This window comes from Pseudochaenichthys georgianus, chromosome 2, assembly GCF_902827115.2.
Source record: "Pseudochaenichthys georgianus chromosome 2, fPseGeo1.2, whole genome shotgun sequence".
Taxonomy (NCBI): domain Eukaryota; kingdom Metazoa; phylum Chordata; class Actinopteri; order Perciformes; family Channichthyidae; genus Pseudochaenichthys; species Pseudochaenichthys georgianus.
This window is the reverse complement of record NC_047504.1, coordinates 11,822,018-11,840,357: the sequence shown is the minus strand read 5'-3', so window position 1 is coordinate 11,840,357 and position 18,340 is coordinate 11,822,018. Positions and strand designations below refer to the sequence as shown.

At 44.6% G+C, this 18,340-nt stretch overlaps 1 protein-coding gene across 1 annotated transcript; it reads right to left on the bottom strand.

Moving 5' to 3' along the window:
• Positions 1-4,223: 4,223 nt before the first annotated feature.
• Positions 4,224-17,137, bottom strand: rnd3a (Rho family GTPase 3a). Its single transcript, XM_034101925.2, has 5 exons — positions 16,861-17,137; positions 16,321-16,408; positions 9,177-9,286; positions 7,799-7,933; positions 4,224-6,062 (listed from the first exon to the last, which is right to left on the bottom strand). The coding sequence occupies exons 1-5, from the start codon at positions 17,008-17,010 to the stop codon at positions 5,814-5,816; spliced, it is 732 nt and encodes a 243-aa protein (XP_033957816.1). The 5' UTR covers positions 17,011-17,137; the 3' UTR covers positions 4,224-5,813.
• Between the last annotated feature and the right edge of the window lie 1,203 nt (positions 17,138-18,340).

The following is an 18,340-nucleotide window of genomic DNA, read 5'->3' as shown; positions in this document are numbered from 1 at the left end:
ACTCAACCTTGGGGAAACGGCGGAAATCACTCGCAGCACATCTGCACTCAATGGATCTTTACCTCCCGTACTTGTACGACATGGCTTAGTGAAATGAGGCGTTGTGGGACGCTGGGCGGACTGCAGACTTCAGACTAGTTTTCTGCCAGCTCAGACCAGATTCCTGACTTATTACAGTATGTAGGTCAGGCCAATACCATTAGTCTGGACCCTCGCTGCATCGCTAAAGAGACGTGTTCTTTGTGAGGGTCAGCTATCCTTGAGAGTTAATGCTCTGTGTTGTAAGTCAGTACGGTGCTTTCCCTTCTTCTCCACCCTTTCAGAGTTATGTCCTACATTTCCCAGATGCATTTCAACAAGCCTTCGGAGGACATGCCTGGACACCACCGTTTAAATGTGCGTGCGTGTTAACAGAGAGTGTATGGAGACAAAAAAGAGCAACAAAGGAAGCGGCAAATGGCAAGAAAGCAGGTTTTTCCAGTTGAGAAAATATGTCCTTCGCTCAAACGCTCAACATGTCAGACGTTTCATTTTTACGAGGCTGGGTGTTGAGAGTGTTATTTGATCTACGTCTTGCACTACTCTGTCTCTGGTGAAGAAGAAGAAGAAGAAGCAAAGCCAGCTCGAGAAAGCAGAACTTGCTGAACCTGATTACAGCTGAAAATGTACTTCCTTTTTTCAGGAAATACTTTGAAGCTACTGTAACGTTATGAATGCAGAAAGAAGATAGTACTTAAGGTTTAAACGGTGGTTTTATGAGGCATTGATGTCTGTGCTAAGCTATGCTATCTGGCTAGTCATTACAATATACTTATTATAGACGTGAAGTCAAGTCAACGAAATATTTTATTACACGGATATTGCTGCATTGTCCTATGACCAATTATTCATAAACATTTAATCAAAATGGATATAATTTAATGGTTTGATTCCGCAAACTGTCTTTTAATTTGTGAGACCACTTAGAAATATGAGAAACTAGTCTTACGGCTTTACAAATGAGACTTAAATCTAATTTAAATGCATGATACTATAGGAAAAAACGTCCCCCGTGCAGCCGTAAGGAGCCCATTTATGCGTCTTTCATCTCTGACATTTATTTCCCACCTGACAGCCCCTGTTTCCCTGCCCCTGACAGCCCAATACATCTCAGACCGCATGCATGTGATGAAGTCATTGCGTGATATATGGGCTCGCTGCGTGAGGAAAAGCAGTTTGCATGCTCGGCAGCCCCGGGGAATTTAGCAGGGCCCGAACAACATCGTCTGCCTGAAGTCACACTGTAGCTTTTCAAGCAGACGAGACGCACACAGAGCTTTTTGTTCCTTTCAGCCGCTACAAACCTGCTTTTCACAGAGATGTCAGCGCAGTCAAGGACTCGAGGCCGACGTGGTTTTCTGAAGAGAAACATTGTTGTAATAGTGTAGTGAATGTTAACTCTGCTGTGTAAATACTTATCCCATTTAATATAGCATACTGGGGTTTTTGTAGCTTGTGGAGTAACATGGACCCCACTCGTAGCTGAAGCTAAATTGATTTGTTATGTCCACTCTTAAACTCAGATTAAGTTATCTTGAGTTTAAATGCAAGAGTTGTGACCGTTACATGACATGAAATCACCAAATTCTCACACAGCTGATTAAACTGTAGAGATTGAAGGTATAATTTAAGGAAAAACTCTTCAAGACCCAAAAACCTTTTAGCTAAAATAGCATTCAGGTGCAATTCAACATGCAAAACAATATTGGTACTGTTCGAAAATGTAATATTGATATGTGCATTAGCAAAAAGGGTGCGTAGAGGCATTTACTACTTTATTCCATCATTATCAACTAAATAAAGTAGTTCAGTGATCTATGTTCAAAGAAGAGGGCTCAGAAGGGGACTTACTGTTTTGTTGATATGAATAATTATCATTTTCCAACCCGTCACAAGCTCAGTACTCATCTCCATGTATCACCCTAACCGTCTGGATGATGGTAAGTAAAGTACACTTAGAAAATGGACTGTATTAATGGTTTCTAAGAGGGGTGTGTGTGTGTGTGTGTGTGTGCTGCCCACATAAGGCTTTTGATAGAGAGCAAACAAAGACTAAAACTCACCGTCATGTCTGAGGTTTACAGAGCAGAGACTAACGAGCATTATATCTGCTGCACCTGTGCAATCAACTCATCACAGGTGTGTCCTTTGTGCTAGTCAGATCAAAAGCTATAGCAAAACACATATCCGTTGAATTGATGATGAAATCCTGGTTCTAATATGAGCCTTTTCACAAGACATTTCCTGTTTTAAATGAGGAAGTTAGTGTTTCTCCTCTTGCGTAACTTTTCAAGCGTTTTGATTTGTAGAACCAAAAGTGTGTGTTTGTAATAACTTCTGGTGACATTAAGCTTTATGGCACAGGTTTGTGATACCTAGAAGCAGGGCCGGATTAGTACCTCCAGGGGGCCCTGGGCACTGAGCGCTCATGGGCCCCCCCCCCACCCACGTACCAACAAGTAACACCACGCCTACCCAATCCTACCAACATGACCAATATTTATTGAGGCGGTGGTGGGGAAGTCGATAGGGACTTGGCTTGGCAACTGGAAGGTCACCAGTTCAAGTCCCGGAAAGACCAAGTGCTACCGAGGTGTCCCTGAGCAAGGCACCGTTCCCCACACTGCTCCCCGGGCGCCGTACATAATGGCAGCTCCTAACACTAGGATGGGTCAAAGAGAAACCGTTTCGTTACATGGTACCTGTACTGTGTAATGACCATAAGTTGAATCTATCTATTTACAATTTTTAGTCAATCTGGCATGTCAAATCGCACACCTATTTGTCAAAAGCAGGGACTCAGCTACATAGTTCAACCAAAGTAGGTCTAGCCTTTTGCCCTTTTAGTAAAAAATCATAAGACAAAGATACAATGGATAAGATCCCAAGACAGTGCATGGCTCAAGAAGACCTAGGTAATATCAATCAGAGCAGCACCCCACTTAATGCCAACATATGACTGGCTGGCTGTACAAGTACACGAGGAGTTCTATTAGTTACGAACGTGCCGGGCAGCGCGGTCCCGTGGGTTAGATGCACGTTCATAATGCTGAGGAAAATAACTCTCAGAATAATGTTATTAGCACATTTTACAACTTGAGTACCGAATGTTTTTAATAAGGGCTATACAGACGTTCATACTGGGTAGGTTATCCAAAGATTTACAGACCACTCTTTCCCAATGTAAATCAATGGGAAAAAGTGTTTCCGGGCCCAGCAACCTAACGGAGGTGTAGTACCGCCGTTTGGCCACAACGAATATTCTCATCAGTCTGGCGCACTTCCTGGGGGCTTGAGTGAGACCTACAGTACAGAGACGGTTTAGAAAATATATTAATTTGACCCTATAGAAAAGCTGTGTTATTTATGTCATTTAAAACAATGTGTGTGCCCGAAAAAAAATTATAATGGAAACATTTAGATTTTTTTTTTTTTTTTCATCTCGTCACTGAGGGCCCCCTTTGCTCAAGGGCCCCTGGGCACTTGCCCAGTTTGCCCATATGGTTAATCCGGCCTTGCCTAGAAGTATTGTAATGTTCATAAAAAATATACCACTTATATGATTATTGAAGCGTAAATGCAATCTCTAGTATCTAATAATGGCACGATGATGATAAAATAACTTTTTTAGGACAAGCTTAAAGGTGGGGTAGGTAAGTTTCAGAAACCGGCTCGAGATACACTTTTTGTTATATTCCATGGAATGCTCTTAACGTCCCGATAGCAATGAATATCTGAAGTGCTTTGACAAAAAATCCATAAAAAAAAATGTCATCTGTGGAAGCCGTGGTGCTGTGAAAAGTACAACCAATCCGTTTAGCCGGGCCGGCTAAAGTAACTGGACGGCCTACCTGCCTGTCAGCCTTCCATCGGGGCACAATCTTATCTCGTGCCCTCATTGGTCATGTGCGCGTTCGTGTGTGTTGGAGGCGGGGCTCTGTGAGGAAGTGGCAGATTTTCTCCGGTTGTGTATTTTCAAATTCTAGCTATCTCGAGCCGGTTTCTCAAACTTACCTACCCCACCTTTAATTCATAAGTGGGTTATTTAAAAACTTATTCAATGTCGCTAAAATCTCCCACGCTGGTTTCGTGCACGTTATTTCAGGTTTCTAACAAAAATACCCATCGACTTTGAAAACCTGTCGATCATGTTTCCCTCTCAATGAACAGAAAACACACTCCTCTTCAATTCCATTTGCATTTATTCTAAAGGGAAAATATATAATTCAATAAATATTGCAGCAACAACATTGGCAAAGACATTTGAAGGTGACATCAACATTCAAGGAAACATGATAATGTACACGGGGAGAAGACGACAGATTAGGACATCACGATTAGATTCGGGCCACTGAGCTGTAAAAGTGTGACAAGATAATTGGGAGGTTACATTAAAAGTGCATCAAGACCTTTAATATTTAAACAGCTTCTTAACGGCACTGCTGAGAGGAAATAACACTAATGTACACAACACTGTTTCTTAATAGCCTGTTGTTAGTTTTCAAATGAAACACTTATATGACCTCATGTCAATACGTTCCTCAACTTCGCAAAAAATAAGTTAACGATGTTATTTCGGCCTCCTTTTATTCATTTAAATCAGTTCATACCGATGTAGGCAACCAGACAAATCAACGTGGTACATGTGGTGCTTTCCGATCGCAAGTCTTTACACATGAAAGCTGTCCATATTTACGACAACTCTTCCATTCGATGATTATTTTCTCAATTAGTCGTATTAATTATTATCTATTTATTGTTTCAGGCGAGTCTTTATAAGAGTCTGAACACTTCGGGAAATGCAAAGCAGAGAGCTCGGGTGTCATCAGCTCCTAACAAACAAGTTTGAATGGTTGCTTACATTTCCACTCCCTCCCTAAAGTGCGTTGGGAGAATGAATGAAACAGTCATTTTACACAATTACTCAATTTTTCACTTCACGTGTGTGGCGCTTTTTAGCCCATTAAGGTTGTTAAAATATGTTATGCGAGTTATGTTTTGTTGTGGAGGCGTGGCTAAAGTTAGCTTTTTGCGGCTCGGTCTGACGCGGAGGAGTTAGTAAAGCCGTCCGTGTGGAGAACCTATCTCCAGGGAGTCGCTACGTGTATATCCGTGGAATAAAGTGAAAGAAACGGGCACAGAACGGCTGCTACAGACTCACGAATCAGGATGGAGCTAAAACAAAACAATGATGCGGTTACACACCGATGACTTCACATTATACCGACAACACATCAGAGACAGGGGGGGCAAGCGGCGTCCGAGTGTGCAGGACGAGGTCACTCCTCTTGTCGTGTCCTCTGCACAATGAGGGGGTGAGTCACTTCCACACTACAGTGACGAGTTGGCGTGTAAACCCTCCGAGCAACGAGTCTTTGATCCGGCAGCTCCTATCCTGGGAAGCGAACCCTTTTGGCTCTCGCTCAAAAGATGTTTTAAAAACCCCTTCCTCGACATGACGAGCGTTTCCTAATGACATCACCCGTCCTGCTCATTTCCTGCTCGTGTGGAAACACCCCGGACACGTCCGCTATCCGAGGAGGGCGCTTCCCCTCGCAGGTATCTCGCTGACAGGAAGCTTCCTCTTCTGGTGGAGCTTGGGACGCGACTACGCTTTGAGTATTCCAGTAACATGTACACGATTTGAAGCTTATGAAACCCCCTGTTCCAGACGAATAAGGGGTCTTTCGCATGCGGGAGAGAGCGGCGGCCCCTCGCTTCCTGCTTGCACTGAGCTCTGTCCTCATCAGTCTGATCCCCCTCGGTCCGATCAGTCACATGATCGAGCAGCTTTTGGCTTTGTCCTTGCGGAGATCTGAAGCCACCGCTGCCAGGTCGGGTCTGCCGGGCATGTGTGAGATCCTCTTGTTGCCGCGGGGGGCCTTACTGCGCTTCACGTTTTTGTTGTTCTTGTTAATGCAAGCCAGGGTGGCCACGTGGAAAATGTCTCTGACGCTGTTCTCAGACTGCTGCGCCGAGCACTCGATGTAGGGCGCCGAAATCTGCTTGGCCATGCTGTTCCCCTGAGGAGGAAGAGGACACATGTGGTCACGGGAGGAAAAAGAAATGGCTTGGGAAGTAGTGGAGTACACATACTTTGTTACTGTACTTAAGTATATTTTTCTGATATCAGTACTTTACTCCACTACTTATTTTTCTGAAGACTTTTTACTTTCTACTTCTTACACTTTGAACCCAAATACCTGTACTTTCTACTTCTTACATGTTGAACTCAAATACCTGTACTTTCTACTTCTTACATGTTGAACTCAAATACCTGTACTTTCTACTTCTTACATGTTGAACTCAAATACCTGTACTTTCTACTTCTCTCATGTTGAACTCAAATACCTGTACTTTCTACTTCTTACATGTTGAACTCAAATACCTGTACTTTCTACTTCTCTCATGTTGAACTCAAATACCTGTACTTTCTACTTCTCACATGTTGAACTCAAATACCTGTACTTTCTACTTCTTACATGTTGAACCCAAATACCTGTACTTTCTACTTCTCTCATGTTGAACTCAAATACCTGTACTTTCTACTTCTTACATGTTGAACCCAAATACCTGTACTTTCTACTTCTCACATGTTGAACTCAAATACCTGTACTTTCTACTTCTTACATGTTGAACCCAAATACCTGTACTTTCTACTTCTCACATGTTGAACTCAAATACCTGTACTTTCTACTTCTCACATGTTGAACACAAATACCTGTACTTTCTACTTCTTACATGTTGAACTCAAATACCTGTACTTTCTACTTCTTACATGTTGAACACAAATACCTGTACTTTCTACTTCTCTCATGTTGAACTCAAATACCTGTACTTTCTACTTCTCACATGTTGAACCCAAATACCTGTACTTTCTACTTCTCACATGTTGAACTCAAATACCTGTACTTTCTACTTCTCACATGTTGAACTCAAATACCTGTACTTTCTACTTCTCACATGTTGAACACAAATACCTGTACTTTCTACTTCTCACATGTTGAACTCAAATACCTGTACTTTCTACTTCTCACATGTTGAACTCAAATACCTGTACTTTCTACTTCTTACATGTTGAACCCAAATACCTGTACTTTCTACTTCTCACATGTTGAACCCAAATACCTGTACTTTCTACTTCTCACATGTTGAACTCAAATACCTGTACTTTCTACTTCTCACATGTTGAACTCAAATACCTGTACTTTCTACTTCTTACATGTTGAACTCAAATACCTGTACTTTCTACTTCTTACATGTTGAACTCAAATACCTGTACTTTCTACTTCTTACATGTTGAACTCAAATACCTGTACTTTCTACTTCTCTCATGTTGAACTCAAATACCTGTACTTTCTACTTCTTACATGTTGAACCCAAATACCTGTACTTTCTACTTCTCACATATTGAACTCAAATACCTGTACTTTCTACTTCTTACATGTTGAACTCAAATACCTGAACTTTCTACTTCTTACATGTTGAACACAAATACCTGTACTTTCTAGTTTAGTCAGTACTTCTACTTTCACCAGAGTATTTTTAAACACGAGTATCTGTACTTCTACTTGAGTAAAGGAGTACTTTTGCCCTCTCTGGTTCGGGTCAACAATGGCGACAGGCTTTCCCCTCTGAGGGATCAGTTGAGGCTTGTCGTACAATGAGCACTTATTCACTAACGATTGCAGCCAGGAAACAGCTTTCACTAATTGCACGTCTGAGGTCTGAAATGTGTGATTTTAATTAATCTGCATACCTGGTCGTAGGAGACGGGGGTCTGTCTGTGGTTGGAGAGCTCCACCAGCGTGCTCAGATCTGTGCGTAGGTCGGATTTGCAGCCCACTAAAAGCATCTTAGTGTTGGGACAAAACTCCTGGATCTCCCCTTTCCACTGTGGAGAGACGAAAGCTCGTGTCAGGCAACATTCAGACAGTATTATATGAGCAGAACATCTATATGTGTAGCTCCATTTCCTCAACAGACCTCCGAGGGAAACCTCATGTTTATTTAACTGCAATTAGGGGGCAAATGATGCATGTTGACCTGCCACACTGTCACATGAGCTGAACCCCCCCATCATCCGTCTTTTAAGTACAAAGGTTAACGCTGCCACTTCCTGGAGCCCCTCACGCTTTCGGCTCTGGAAGCCAACTACAAATAATCCCCGTGTTTCCTCCCTGACGATAATAAATGCCCCGTGATCGATGGCGCGTCTCCAGGGGCTTTCGTCTGAGGCTAATGTGCCTGAGGCCTGGCTGGTCAGGGGATCAAGTTTATCGACATGCAAGGGGGAAGCTGTTGTGTACGGTTGCACCAACGCCACTTGAGGAAAAGCGTGAAGATGAAATGAGGACGAGGCTAATTCTAATCTGAACGCTCGCCGTCTGAAACATGACCTGCGATCTGGACACAGTTGAGTTAACTTTAAAAACAACAGAAAACCACGAAGTTCCTTTCGAAATAAGAGAAGAACAATCGTCCAACTATTTTACTTTTTCATGCAAAGCTTTTCTCAGCTCGGTTCCTTGATTCTTTCGATGTTATCTTGTCCAGATACGCACTGAACGCCGACATGTTCAGAGCGTTGATCACTTATTTATATAATCTTTTATATCCCCTTTAGGCAAAAATGGGTATTTAATAACAAGTTGCAATATCCGTCAAAATAAAGCACCACAAAATAACCCTAACAGGATTATGGTTTTAGTTCAGACTTATTTTTCACCGACTTCTGACATTTTAAAGACTAAATGATATATTTTAAGTTCCAGCCCTAAATCAGGTGGGTTTTACTGCCTTAAAAATGGCTTTACGTTCATGCAATCTTTATTTGACACCCATCAAAGCCTTTGAAGTGTCCTCCGACTGAGGCTGCACGTCCTGCTTTACAGTATGTGCAGTACACACACGTCTCAGTCGTCATGTGAGGACCCGGCCTCAGACAGGACTTAACCCACAGCTTTAGAACCTCACATCACAAGATCTGACGTGACGGAGGCTCCAGGAAACCTCTCGACTGTAGACCAGACGTTGGTCAGCGGATCAAAGGAAAGGAAAGGAGGAATGTGTGGAGTTTAAAGGCTGAGCGTATCAAAGGTTTCATTGAGTGATTGTGTCGGGATCGAGCTACAAACCTTTTTCATGACGCTATCGAGAGTTTCAGGGCGGCTGATGTCGAAACAGATGAGGACGGCGTCGGAGTCTGGGTAGGAGAGAGGCCTCACATTGTCGTAGTATGGAGATCCTGAGGACACAGGAAACAGGACGTTGGGCAAGGACTTAGAAACAGACAGTAGATATACAGACAACCAGGACCAATCACCAGACAGCTTTCACATCAGCACGAGGTTTCCTATTCTGGACTTTGACGGCATGGGAACTGTTTCCCTCGCGAGGCCTACAGCTCTTCGCTAAAAGGGAAATACCTGCTTCGAAGCGACAGAAAACCGCACGTATCTCTAGAACGCACGAAGCAAATCCTGGTTTGAGCCTCTAAAGCATTCCTGACAGTTATTCTCTTATGCTATGATTGCAGCTCAGCCGTAATCCATAGCAACCGGGCGAGGAAAAACAAATACTGCAGCTTCAGTCGGAAAAATGTGCTGACTACGGCGAGAGCACTTGGTGAAGAAATCCTTTTCTGGAGAACTTCGGAGCGGGGAAATTACTCCCATGCTTTAAATTGAAACCATGTGTGTGCAAGGGGGGGGACGCCCATGTCTCTCTGGCAGGCACACGTCTCCTGGGAGGAAGGGAGGGGGAGAGGAGGGGAGGGTGGCGTCATGTCAAGGCGAGTCAAGATCACATGACGAGCAGAGCGCTGACCACACACACGAGCAGCTGCCAAGAATCTGGAGAATTCTGTTTTTGGTAAATGAAGGTCCCGCTGGGAGGTCCTTCTCTAAACACTGCACTGGAGAGAAGGCAGACGCACACACACACACACACACGCACACGCACACAGGGCCCTGGTGCTCCCAATCTAAACAGTCTGGGTGCGACACGACACCGTTTATTCAATCTTTTTCGCTTCCTTCCTTCCGGGCCCTCGCACAACAAAGCGTGACACCGGCTGATGTGTGCACAATAACTGTTGCGGCAAACAGAAATCTGAACCATATCCGAGTTCACAATAATACGTTCCCAGTGACGGAGCCAAGGCTTTCTGGGAGGAAGAGGAGGAACCGGTCTGTTCACAAGGTCACGATCCAACAGGGACGAATAAACAATGCTGAGAAAGCTGCACACCCAGCGAGGGCAACAAAGAGGTATAAGAGTATTATTAGACACGATGCCTTTGTTTCATGCACAGGCGTGTTGGAGCCGGGGAGAAGGCGGAGAAGTGGGAGATTTCTTTGTGAGAATATCTTGTCAAATTACTAGCATTAGCGAGTTGACTTTAATCTCGGCATCTCTACTTGTTCTTAAAATACAAAATAAGTTTTTCCGCCCTTATACCTTAATGAAGACTTGATGCTCTAAAACAGGGGTGTCAAACCCAAGGCCCGGGGGCCAAATCCGGCCCGCGACTTCATTTTATGCGGTCCCGCAAGAGCTTGCAAAGAATATAATACGGTTATTATACGGTTACATGCCACTTTACAGAAGCAGGTTGCCCATAAACTACATGTCCCACAATGCATCTCGTTTTGTGACATGCGCGCTGAAGAGACTTCTGCTTTCAGACGTAGTTAATGACTAAGTTATTATCCTATCCGATAATAATACAATTCAGAGGCAATAATGTAATATAACACATTATTTTATATATACATTATATATTTATATAGTTACAACCGGCAACACGATGCCATCCTCCCTAAGATTGTCAATACCCAAGCTTCACAGAGTGGCGTATCTTTCTAACAAACCATATTTCACTAAAACACAATTCTGTTGGCAAGCTTCCAGTTTCATTTTGTATTCTAGCTAACTTGCTCGCAGGCTGCTCTTGATTTTACGGGGGGGGGGGCATTCAGAGCAGGGGAGCTGTACTGATGGGACATGTTATGTTTTAAAGAGGTCATTGTCTCAATTGGCTCAAAGCCTAAATTCCACACCATCACTTTCCCAAATGTTGGGACAGGACGTAGCTAATTCCCGTCTTTCAAAATGGACCCACACATTATGTGGACGCCTCAGATGGGACCAGGCCTTCTGCTTTCCCACCGGCTCCCTGACGATCCATAAAGCGGGGCGTTCGGCGACAACACCTAAAAAGGCCCGAGTCGGAGCTGCCGTCATCGACACGGCACGGGGAGAACGAGGCGAGCAGGAATGTGGCACCCCCCGCTATAATTTATACCCCATTTTTCATGGCTGTCTCGCCATCAATCAGCAACACGTTGCATTGTTTGAAGGGTTCTTTCCACGGCCTGGAACCGATCACTGGGAGAGTAGGAGCCCGCGTCTGAGGCCGTGCGGCCCGTAGACATTTCACAAAGCATTGATTGTTTTTACCGACCCAGCGAGGGGAGACGCACACACACCGGGGTCTGAGGCTCGGAGTGCGTGTGGTCCCGGTTCAAAGCATTCCTGTGAATTCTACCTGGAGATTAAAGTAGCGGCAAATCCTCAGAGTGCATCGCTGCGAACAGGAAACACACACACACACACACACACACACCCACCCCCACACACACACACAAAGACCTGGTGACCGTCATCTAATTAGCTGTCGTCATGGTTCCCTCCCGAAGGATCTCTAAATCTGGACGGAAGACGCACACCCTGACCTCCCTTGCGGTCTTTAAACACACACGCCGTCTCTCAACTGTGTTCCCCGTTGCTCACGGCAAATAAAAGCAAACTGACACGAGGATACACAACACGGAGACGATACCCACTGATGGGAAACCAAATAACCTTCCACGACTAGTATGCAGAGACTCTGTAAAGAAGGGTGCTATATAAATAGTTTTACTTACTCTTCCACTAAATGTAAAAATATTCTTCCTTCCTGTTTTTGTTGACGTGCTGGTTTCCACGACAGCTGGGTTGGAAAAGCCCCACATCAAACGAGGTGGGATATAAGCTCCGCTCTATTCATGTCATGTGACTCAATATTCCCACTCCCAGATGTTCCACTGACATACCAAGGAATCGGATATTTCCTGAGAGCAGCCTGGTCTGGAATACAGGCCGTACATATTTCATGATGTCTTAGAAATCCCCCTTTTCCGTAGAAGCCCATCTCAGAAAATGGTTTACAGGAAAGACTAGGACTAACCACCGTTACACTATCGAGTAAAATGCAGATTATTTGCCTAATTAGGACCTATAGTATACAAGTCTGAAAACAGTGAAAAACCTCCAAAGCCAAGTTCCTTTACTTTGTCAATCCAGACCCCAAAGATATTCAAAAACAACATATCTCAATGGTAAAGAAGCTGACTTTCTGCATGGATAATAACCGCGTCTATCGACAAAAGCCTATATATTTTTTTTAGCTTCACTTAAAAGACGTGGAAAATGATATATAACGGTCCTGAGTGAAGCCAGCTGCGGCCAACTGTCTGGAGGTATGGCAACAGGTCTGCAGGCGTGCTGATTTACTGCATAGCTAACATAGCTGAGCAGAAGCAAGGGGGGAGTGAGTGTGTGTGTGTGTGTGTGTGTGTGTGTGTGTGTGTGTGTGTGTGTGTGTGTGTGTGTGTGTGTGTGTGTGTGTGTGTGTGTGTGTGTGTGTGTGTGTGTGTGTGTGTGGACAGGCGTTAAGCCTTCAGGGACACCTGTGGAAAGTACAAACAGTGACAGGCACGTACAGCCATTGAGCTGAAATATGTAGCCTCGCAAAAGCCAGACACATTTAACACAAACAGAGCGAGGACGACAGAAAGCAATTTAAACTGAATAACCTGAACCAACATCAGCTGAGGTTGCTGTGGTTACCGAGATCTTCGCTGCTGCAAAGGCTGCCATGGAGAAGGGGAAGCGGTATCTGATTTAAACAACGCTTGTGATGTCTCGTACAATGTGAACGCGCTACGATGCAACGATGGAGATACGTGTGTTCCTGTAAGACTCAATATGTAACTATGGTTACAAAACTCAATCAGATGTTTGACGACGTTACACAAGACGTTACGAGCGACACGACGATGGGGTATGATGCTAAAATGTATAAGTAGTGACTTAATAGACAACATGTTGGCTCGAGTGTGAATGTTTTTTTCGACCTCATTAAGATCCAGACGGTTTTGTGAAACGTAACTTTAGGACAAGCATTCGTCGCTCAGATCCTGTTTCACGCCTTGGAGGTGTTGTTGTTTACACTTTAAGGCCACATTAACAACAACGTGTGACTTAAGCACGACTCCACATTACAGCCTTTAAGCAGGGCACGAATTACACGAGGTAAACTCTAACAACTGGTGCTCAATTCTTAGAGTTTACGTAGTTGTAATAATCACAACATAAACTCGGAGAAAGGAGGTTGGATGTAGTTTGAAGTTAGTCGATCACGTGTTCCACATCTGATCTTAAAGGTCTTTCAGTCTGGGCCGGCCTTTATGAAGCTTAACATTCCCACAGCGAACGGTACCACACAGAGTTCACGGTGTTCGGTGTCGGAAGCGGACATTCTAACGTCAGGTGTAACATCAGACAGAGAGTCCTTCCCAGCACTGGCGCACAGGAAGTGCATTCATCTCCCGTCCTTTCTCTGCGTCACCTCCGTACGCTCAGGGCTCTCTCGCCGGTCGGCAAATTCCAGCGTGATTCAATTTCCCCTTGAAACCGAGGTAGGCCTTCGTGAACCACGCCACTTCTCTTTCCCTCTGCGGAGGATCTGGGCCTGCTGGGTACAATGGGGGTCTTTGTGGCGGAGGAAGTAGGAACCTTTAGTCTGAGGAATGCCAGACATGCGGCTCCAATTCTCTGAACCCAGACATTTGATCCGATGCAACAATGGCCGCCGACACAAGAATGGAGGGGGCACGGCGAGAGGAGCTCACCGAGTGCATGGAAAGGGTCTCGTGTTGGAGAGGGGAAGCATACTCCGAGCTCCGCTATCTTCCTTTCAAACTATGTTTCTTCCTGTTTTCCAAAGTGGGCCATCTTTTAATGTGTGAGTCGGCAGCTGTTCAGATACAAATCAAAAACAACAAGAACTTTCCCTCGAGGTTTCCATATTATCAAATGAGATCCATAGGGTCCACGCGCGGTCTCTTTGGAGAGGTCTTTATCCGCCCTAGCTTTGGCGCGTTGCCTCGGGAGGCCGGAGCCAACACCTCACACACTATGTGATACAGTGTGTGTTGAGGGGAAGCCGAAGCTGGTGTTCCATCACGTTTTCAGAAACAAGACGATACATCAACGCTAATATTGCTCCACATCCACGTCGTGCAGCCCAAAAATAAAACATAATGCAAGTTTCAAAGCCAATAAATCGTAAAAAACAATACTTTTTTTGATGCTTTTCTTTGTTGTACACGACTGCGAATCGCATATGTTTGGACTGGACAAATAATTTGAAGATTGGCTTTGAGAAAGTGACAGCCCTGTGTGAGATCACCTTCTTACAGGTGGATTGTTTTCTCGTTTCCTCTTGAATGTGAAGAGGCCCCAGGCTCATAGCTGCAGGCGTTGTTTCTGTTTACCTTCCCCGTCTCCCTATCCTCCTGTTTGACTCCCACACACACACCTTCACAGAGTGCTTAGATGTGCAGGCAGCAGACAGGGAGCACTTCCTCTGCTGCTGCTGCCGAGCGAAGAATCAAAGGCAGGGGAGCGAGCACAGACAAGCAGGGTGGCACGAATGGAAGGCAATGCACCCGGTAGGCATTTACCTTAATGACCCGAATTACTGCCATCGCCCTCCCTTCCAAAAGATACACACGCCCGCCGTCTCATTAGGCCGCTCATCACTGCAGAACAAAGACCACCACGGTGTGTGAAGGTGTGTGTGTGTGTGTGTGTGTGTGTGTGTGTGAGGGAGGGGGTTGGAGTGTTTATCCTGGGCTTTGTCCCGGTGCATGCTGGGGTCGAACACACACACTGAGATAGGGGATCGATTGGATTGGCCATGGCCGATGGGTGTCTCTACAAAAGGACCAGTCAGGCTGAAGGCTGTATCAATCAGTGTGTGTGTGTGTGTGTGTGTGTTGGGTGGGGGTTTGGATTGAAGGGGTTGGCTCGATCTCAGCCCCACTGATCTAATAGGAACGGCGCCCCCCCCCCCCCTTGCTGTTTTACGAAGCAGAGAGAAGAAGAAAAATGTCTCCAGGCGGTCGGCCAACACGGTGCCATAAAACTAAATTCTCACTCTGGCCGACTTTCATTTCTCCGCCTTTCTATTTCCACAGCGCGCACATACTGTGGGGGGCGTAGGAATTTGAAATCCGACCTCCATGTAGACTGGCTTGTGGTGTTACTGGCTCTGAAGTGAAGTGTACTAAACAACCAACTCTTTTCTGCTCAAAACCTGTTCATTGATTCTTTAGTTTTGCAGGTTTTTTAAAGGCTTACAAAGTTATTCAAACACGGCTCAGGAATTCTAAGCTAGAAACCCGCAACAGCTGTGTGTCCATTTGTCCCCGCCCATCACACACACACACACACACACACACACACACACACTCACACAACATACGCCTCACTCACGCCTGACTGCTGTGCTATTCCCCGCTAAGGCATTGATGGATGGGAAAGTGGGTTTGTTTACACATAAAACACACGCGCACGGGGGACGCAGCAGCTGGTCAGGACCCTGAACACAAAGTCCAACCAACAAGCGATAAACACTCGGATTGCCAGTGCACGTGTTGCACAACAAAACTTTCCCAACAAGCCGCAGTGGGAGGAATGTCAAAATGTGTTCTCCAGATGTGTGAATGCGCTCAATCCGGCCTTTCATTATCTGTCCTTTCCCGCTTTAGCTTTTCTCTGCTGGGAAACATTCATAAATCAGACGCAGCTCTTTGATGCCGCGTGACACTGAACTATCCGTGTGTATGTAGGTAAAAGGTGACCGAGGGGAAGCGCGTGGAGCTGAAACTCAGACTGACGGATTAACCCAGCTTTTTATTAAAGTGGGTCACGGATTCTTTTCATTATTCAGAAGTGTAAGCCTCGCCTCTTGATATCCTATGAGTTGGACTTGTAAGGACACCAGTGTTACAGACGGACACATATGGCTGACTCTGATCGTCTCTAACCAGCAAGAGATGCATGTTGTCCTCAGAGGGTTAGTGACCTGCACGCACGGACATGTTGGGACATTTCACCACCGCAGATTCGACATGACACAAGAGAGAGGTGACGGAGGCTCATAATTACCTGAGGTGTCCCACAAACTGAGCTCAATCCTCTGCGTGTCGATTTCAAAACTGGCCGTGTAGTTTTCAAACACCGTGGGGACGTAGGTCTGCCGGAAACGGGAATAAAAGACGTGTTTACATCATACACTGAGAGGGGGACACGATCAACACGGAGGCTAATAGACGGGGGAGTAGGCTTCCACCTGGCCCGCGGGAATACAACATGCAATAACTAGCATCATAATAATTACCTCTTTTATTGTAAGTGTGTCCTTCAGGAAAGACATTCATTGTAATCAACATTTGCTTGCCTCTAGTTTTTTAGCGCTGTATCTTTTGCTGTTGTAATTGTGTGTGTTACAAATAAAGGATGTTTCTGTAAAAATAATAGCAGCACTAATACATATTACAGCTTCCGCACATAGGCATCAACCAGCTATAGGTAACACTCAATGCATGCCCTTCAGCATCGCTGCAGCACACACACACCCCTCTCCTACCGCACAGGTTATACATCCCATAATGATAGATAGCGGGCTAATGAGCGTTTTGTTCTCACCTCGGGGAAGCAGTCCTTGGCGAACACGTGAAGCAGGGCGGTCTTCCCGCACTGGCTGTCTCCCACCACCACGATCTTACACTTCACACTCTGACTGGGCTCCATGCCGGATAGCAGAGATAGTTTCTGGCAGGACCGTCTCTCCTTCATTGATTTCAACCGGAACAAAATTAAAATAAAAGTCCAATCAGGAGGCGTAGAAAAGCTGCAGAAGCGTGTCCTTTATGTTGCGCCTCCTCCGGTTTCTCCGCTGCTCTGAGCCGGTGAAAGACACTGGCCTCTATTTATAACATCTCACGAGCCTGACCGGATGACGCGCGCGCCTCCCTCCTGCAGCGCGTGGCCTCCAGCAGGGCGCCCCCGTTTGGACAGTCCAATAACCACAGCTATCAACATACAATACAAACTTTTATTATATTTTATATGTGTAGGAAGACATAAAGAGACACATACGATAATGTCAAGGATTTATAGGACATTTGACAATGAAAGTATCCAATGTTTATACTTTGTAAATTGGTCTCTTACGTTTCTTTAGTGTATTCTAACTACTTCTGTATATTTTGTACTGTGTCTGTTCATGTTTATTTTTTATTTTAACTGTGCAATCCCTTGTGAACATGCGGATGCAACAGTTTTCCAATGTTTAGTTTAGTCAATTTATTGAACATGTCAGAAACAAAAAAATATAACAATAATATATATATATATATATATTCTCTTTTTTTCTTTTTTTCACTCAGATTAATAATTATAACAAAGTACCAAAAAAAATAATAATAACGAACAAAAAAAAAAAAGAAAAAAATTAAAATAATTTTCAGATAGTCTCTGTTCATGTTCAACAGGGGCAAGAAGAAGCTTAAAAAACGTTTCTGGTCCTACCCCCTCTAACATATATTTTTCTTATAAAACATTAGGTCATCGTCAATGTGGAATCAATAAAGTACATCTAATTAAAAAAAGACAGGAAGGCAACAAGTAATCTCCCTGTTTGCCAGAAGCAGACCCATTGTCTTTTTAAGGAACATTTTACTGCAGCAATATTAGTTTTCTTTGTGTATAATGAATAAAAAGATACTCAAACATTATAATGACTCCTGTATCAACACGTCTCATTATCATCACCTTGTTATCTTAGTACAGAGAAGTATCCTTCTTCCTGCATACTAGCTGAACATTGTGCGCAGGTATTGATCGAGTCACCCATGTTTCTCTTGAAGCAATCAAATTTGGAAAGCCAATAATGCTGCTTTGGTTTCCCCTTATTACCTGAGAACAATACACACACTTATTACAGCAGAGAAAACACATGATGAGAAGACGGAGATTTCCCCGCAGGCTTCACAATGCACCACATGTCCATCTTTCAGTGTGAACAGACCCCTCTCGGTCCCAAGGCATCACCTCCAGCCTCGGGCTGCTTCCCCAACAGGCAGCAGCACTGCTCATTTCTCTATCGAATGGGAAACCAGCAGCG

Coding starts and splice junctions, on each gene's coding strand:
- rnd3a (XM_034101925.2), bottom strand. CDS start 17,010: ATGAAGGAGAGACGGTCCTGCCAGAAACTATCTCTGCTATCCGGCATG. Junction 16,409..16,860: donor CCAAGGACTGCTTCCCCGAG/GTGAGAACAAAA, acceptor CGTTTCCGGCAG/ACCTACGTCCCCACGGTGTT. Junction 9,287..16,320: donor CAGTTTGTGGGACACCTCAG/GTAATTATGAGC, acceptor CTGTGTCCTCAG/GATCTCCATACTACGACAAT.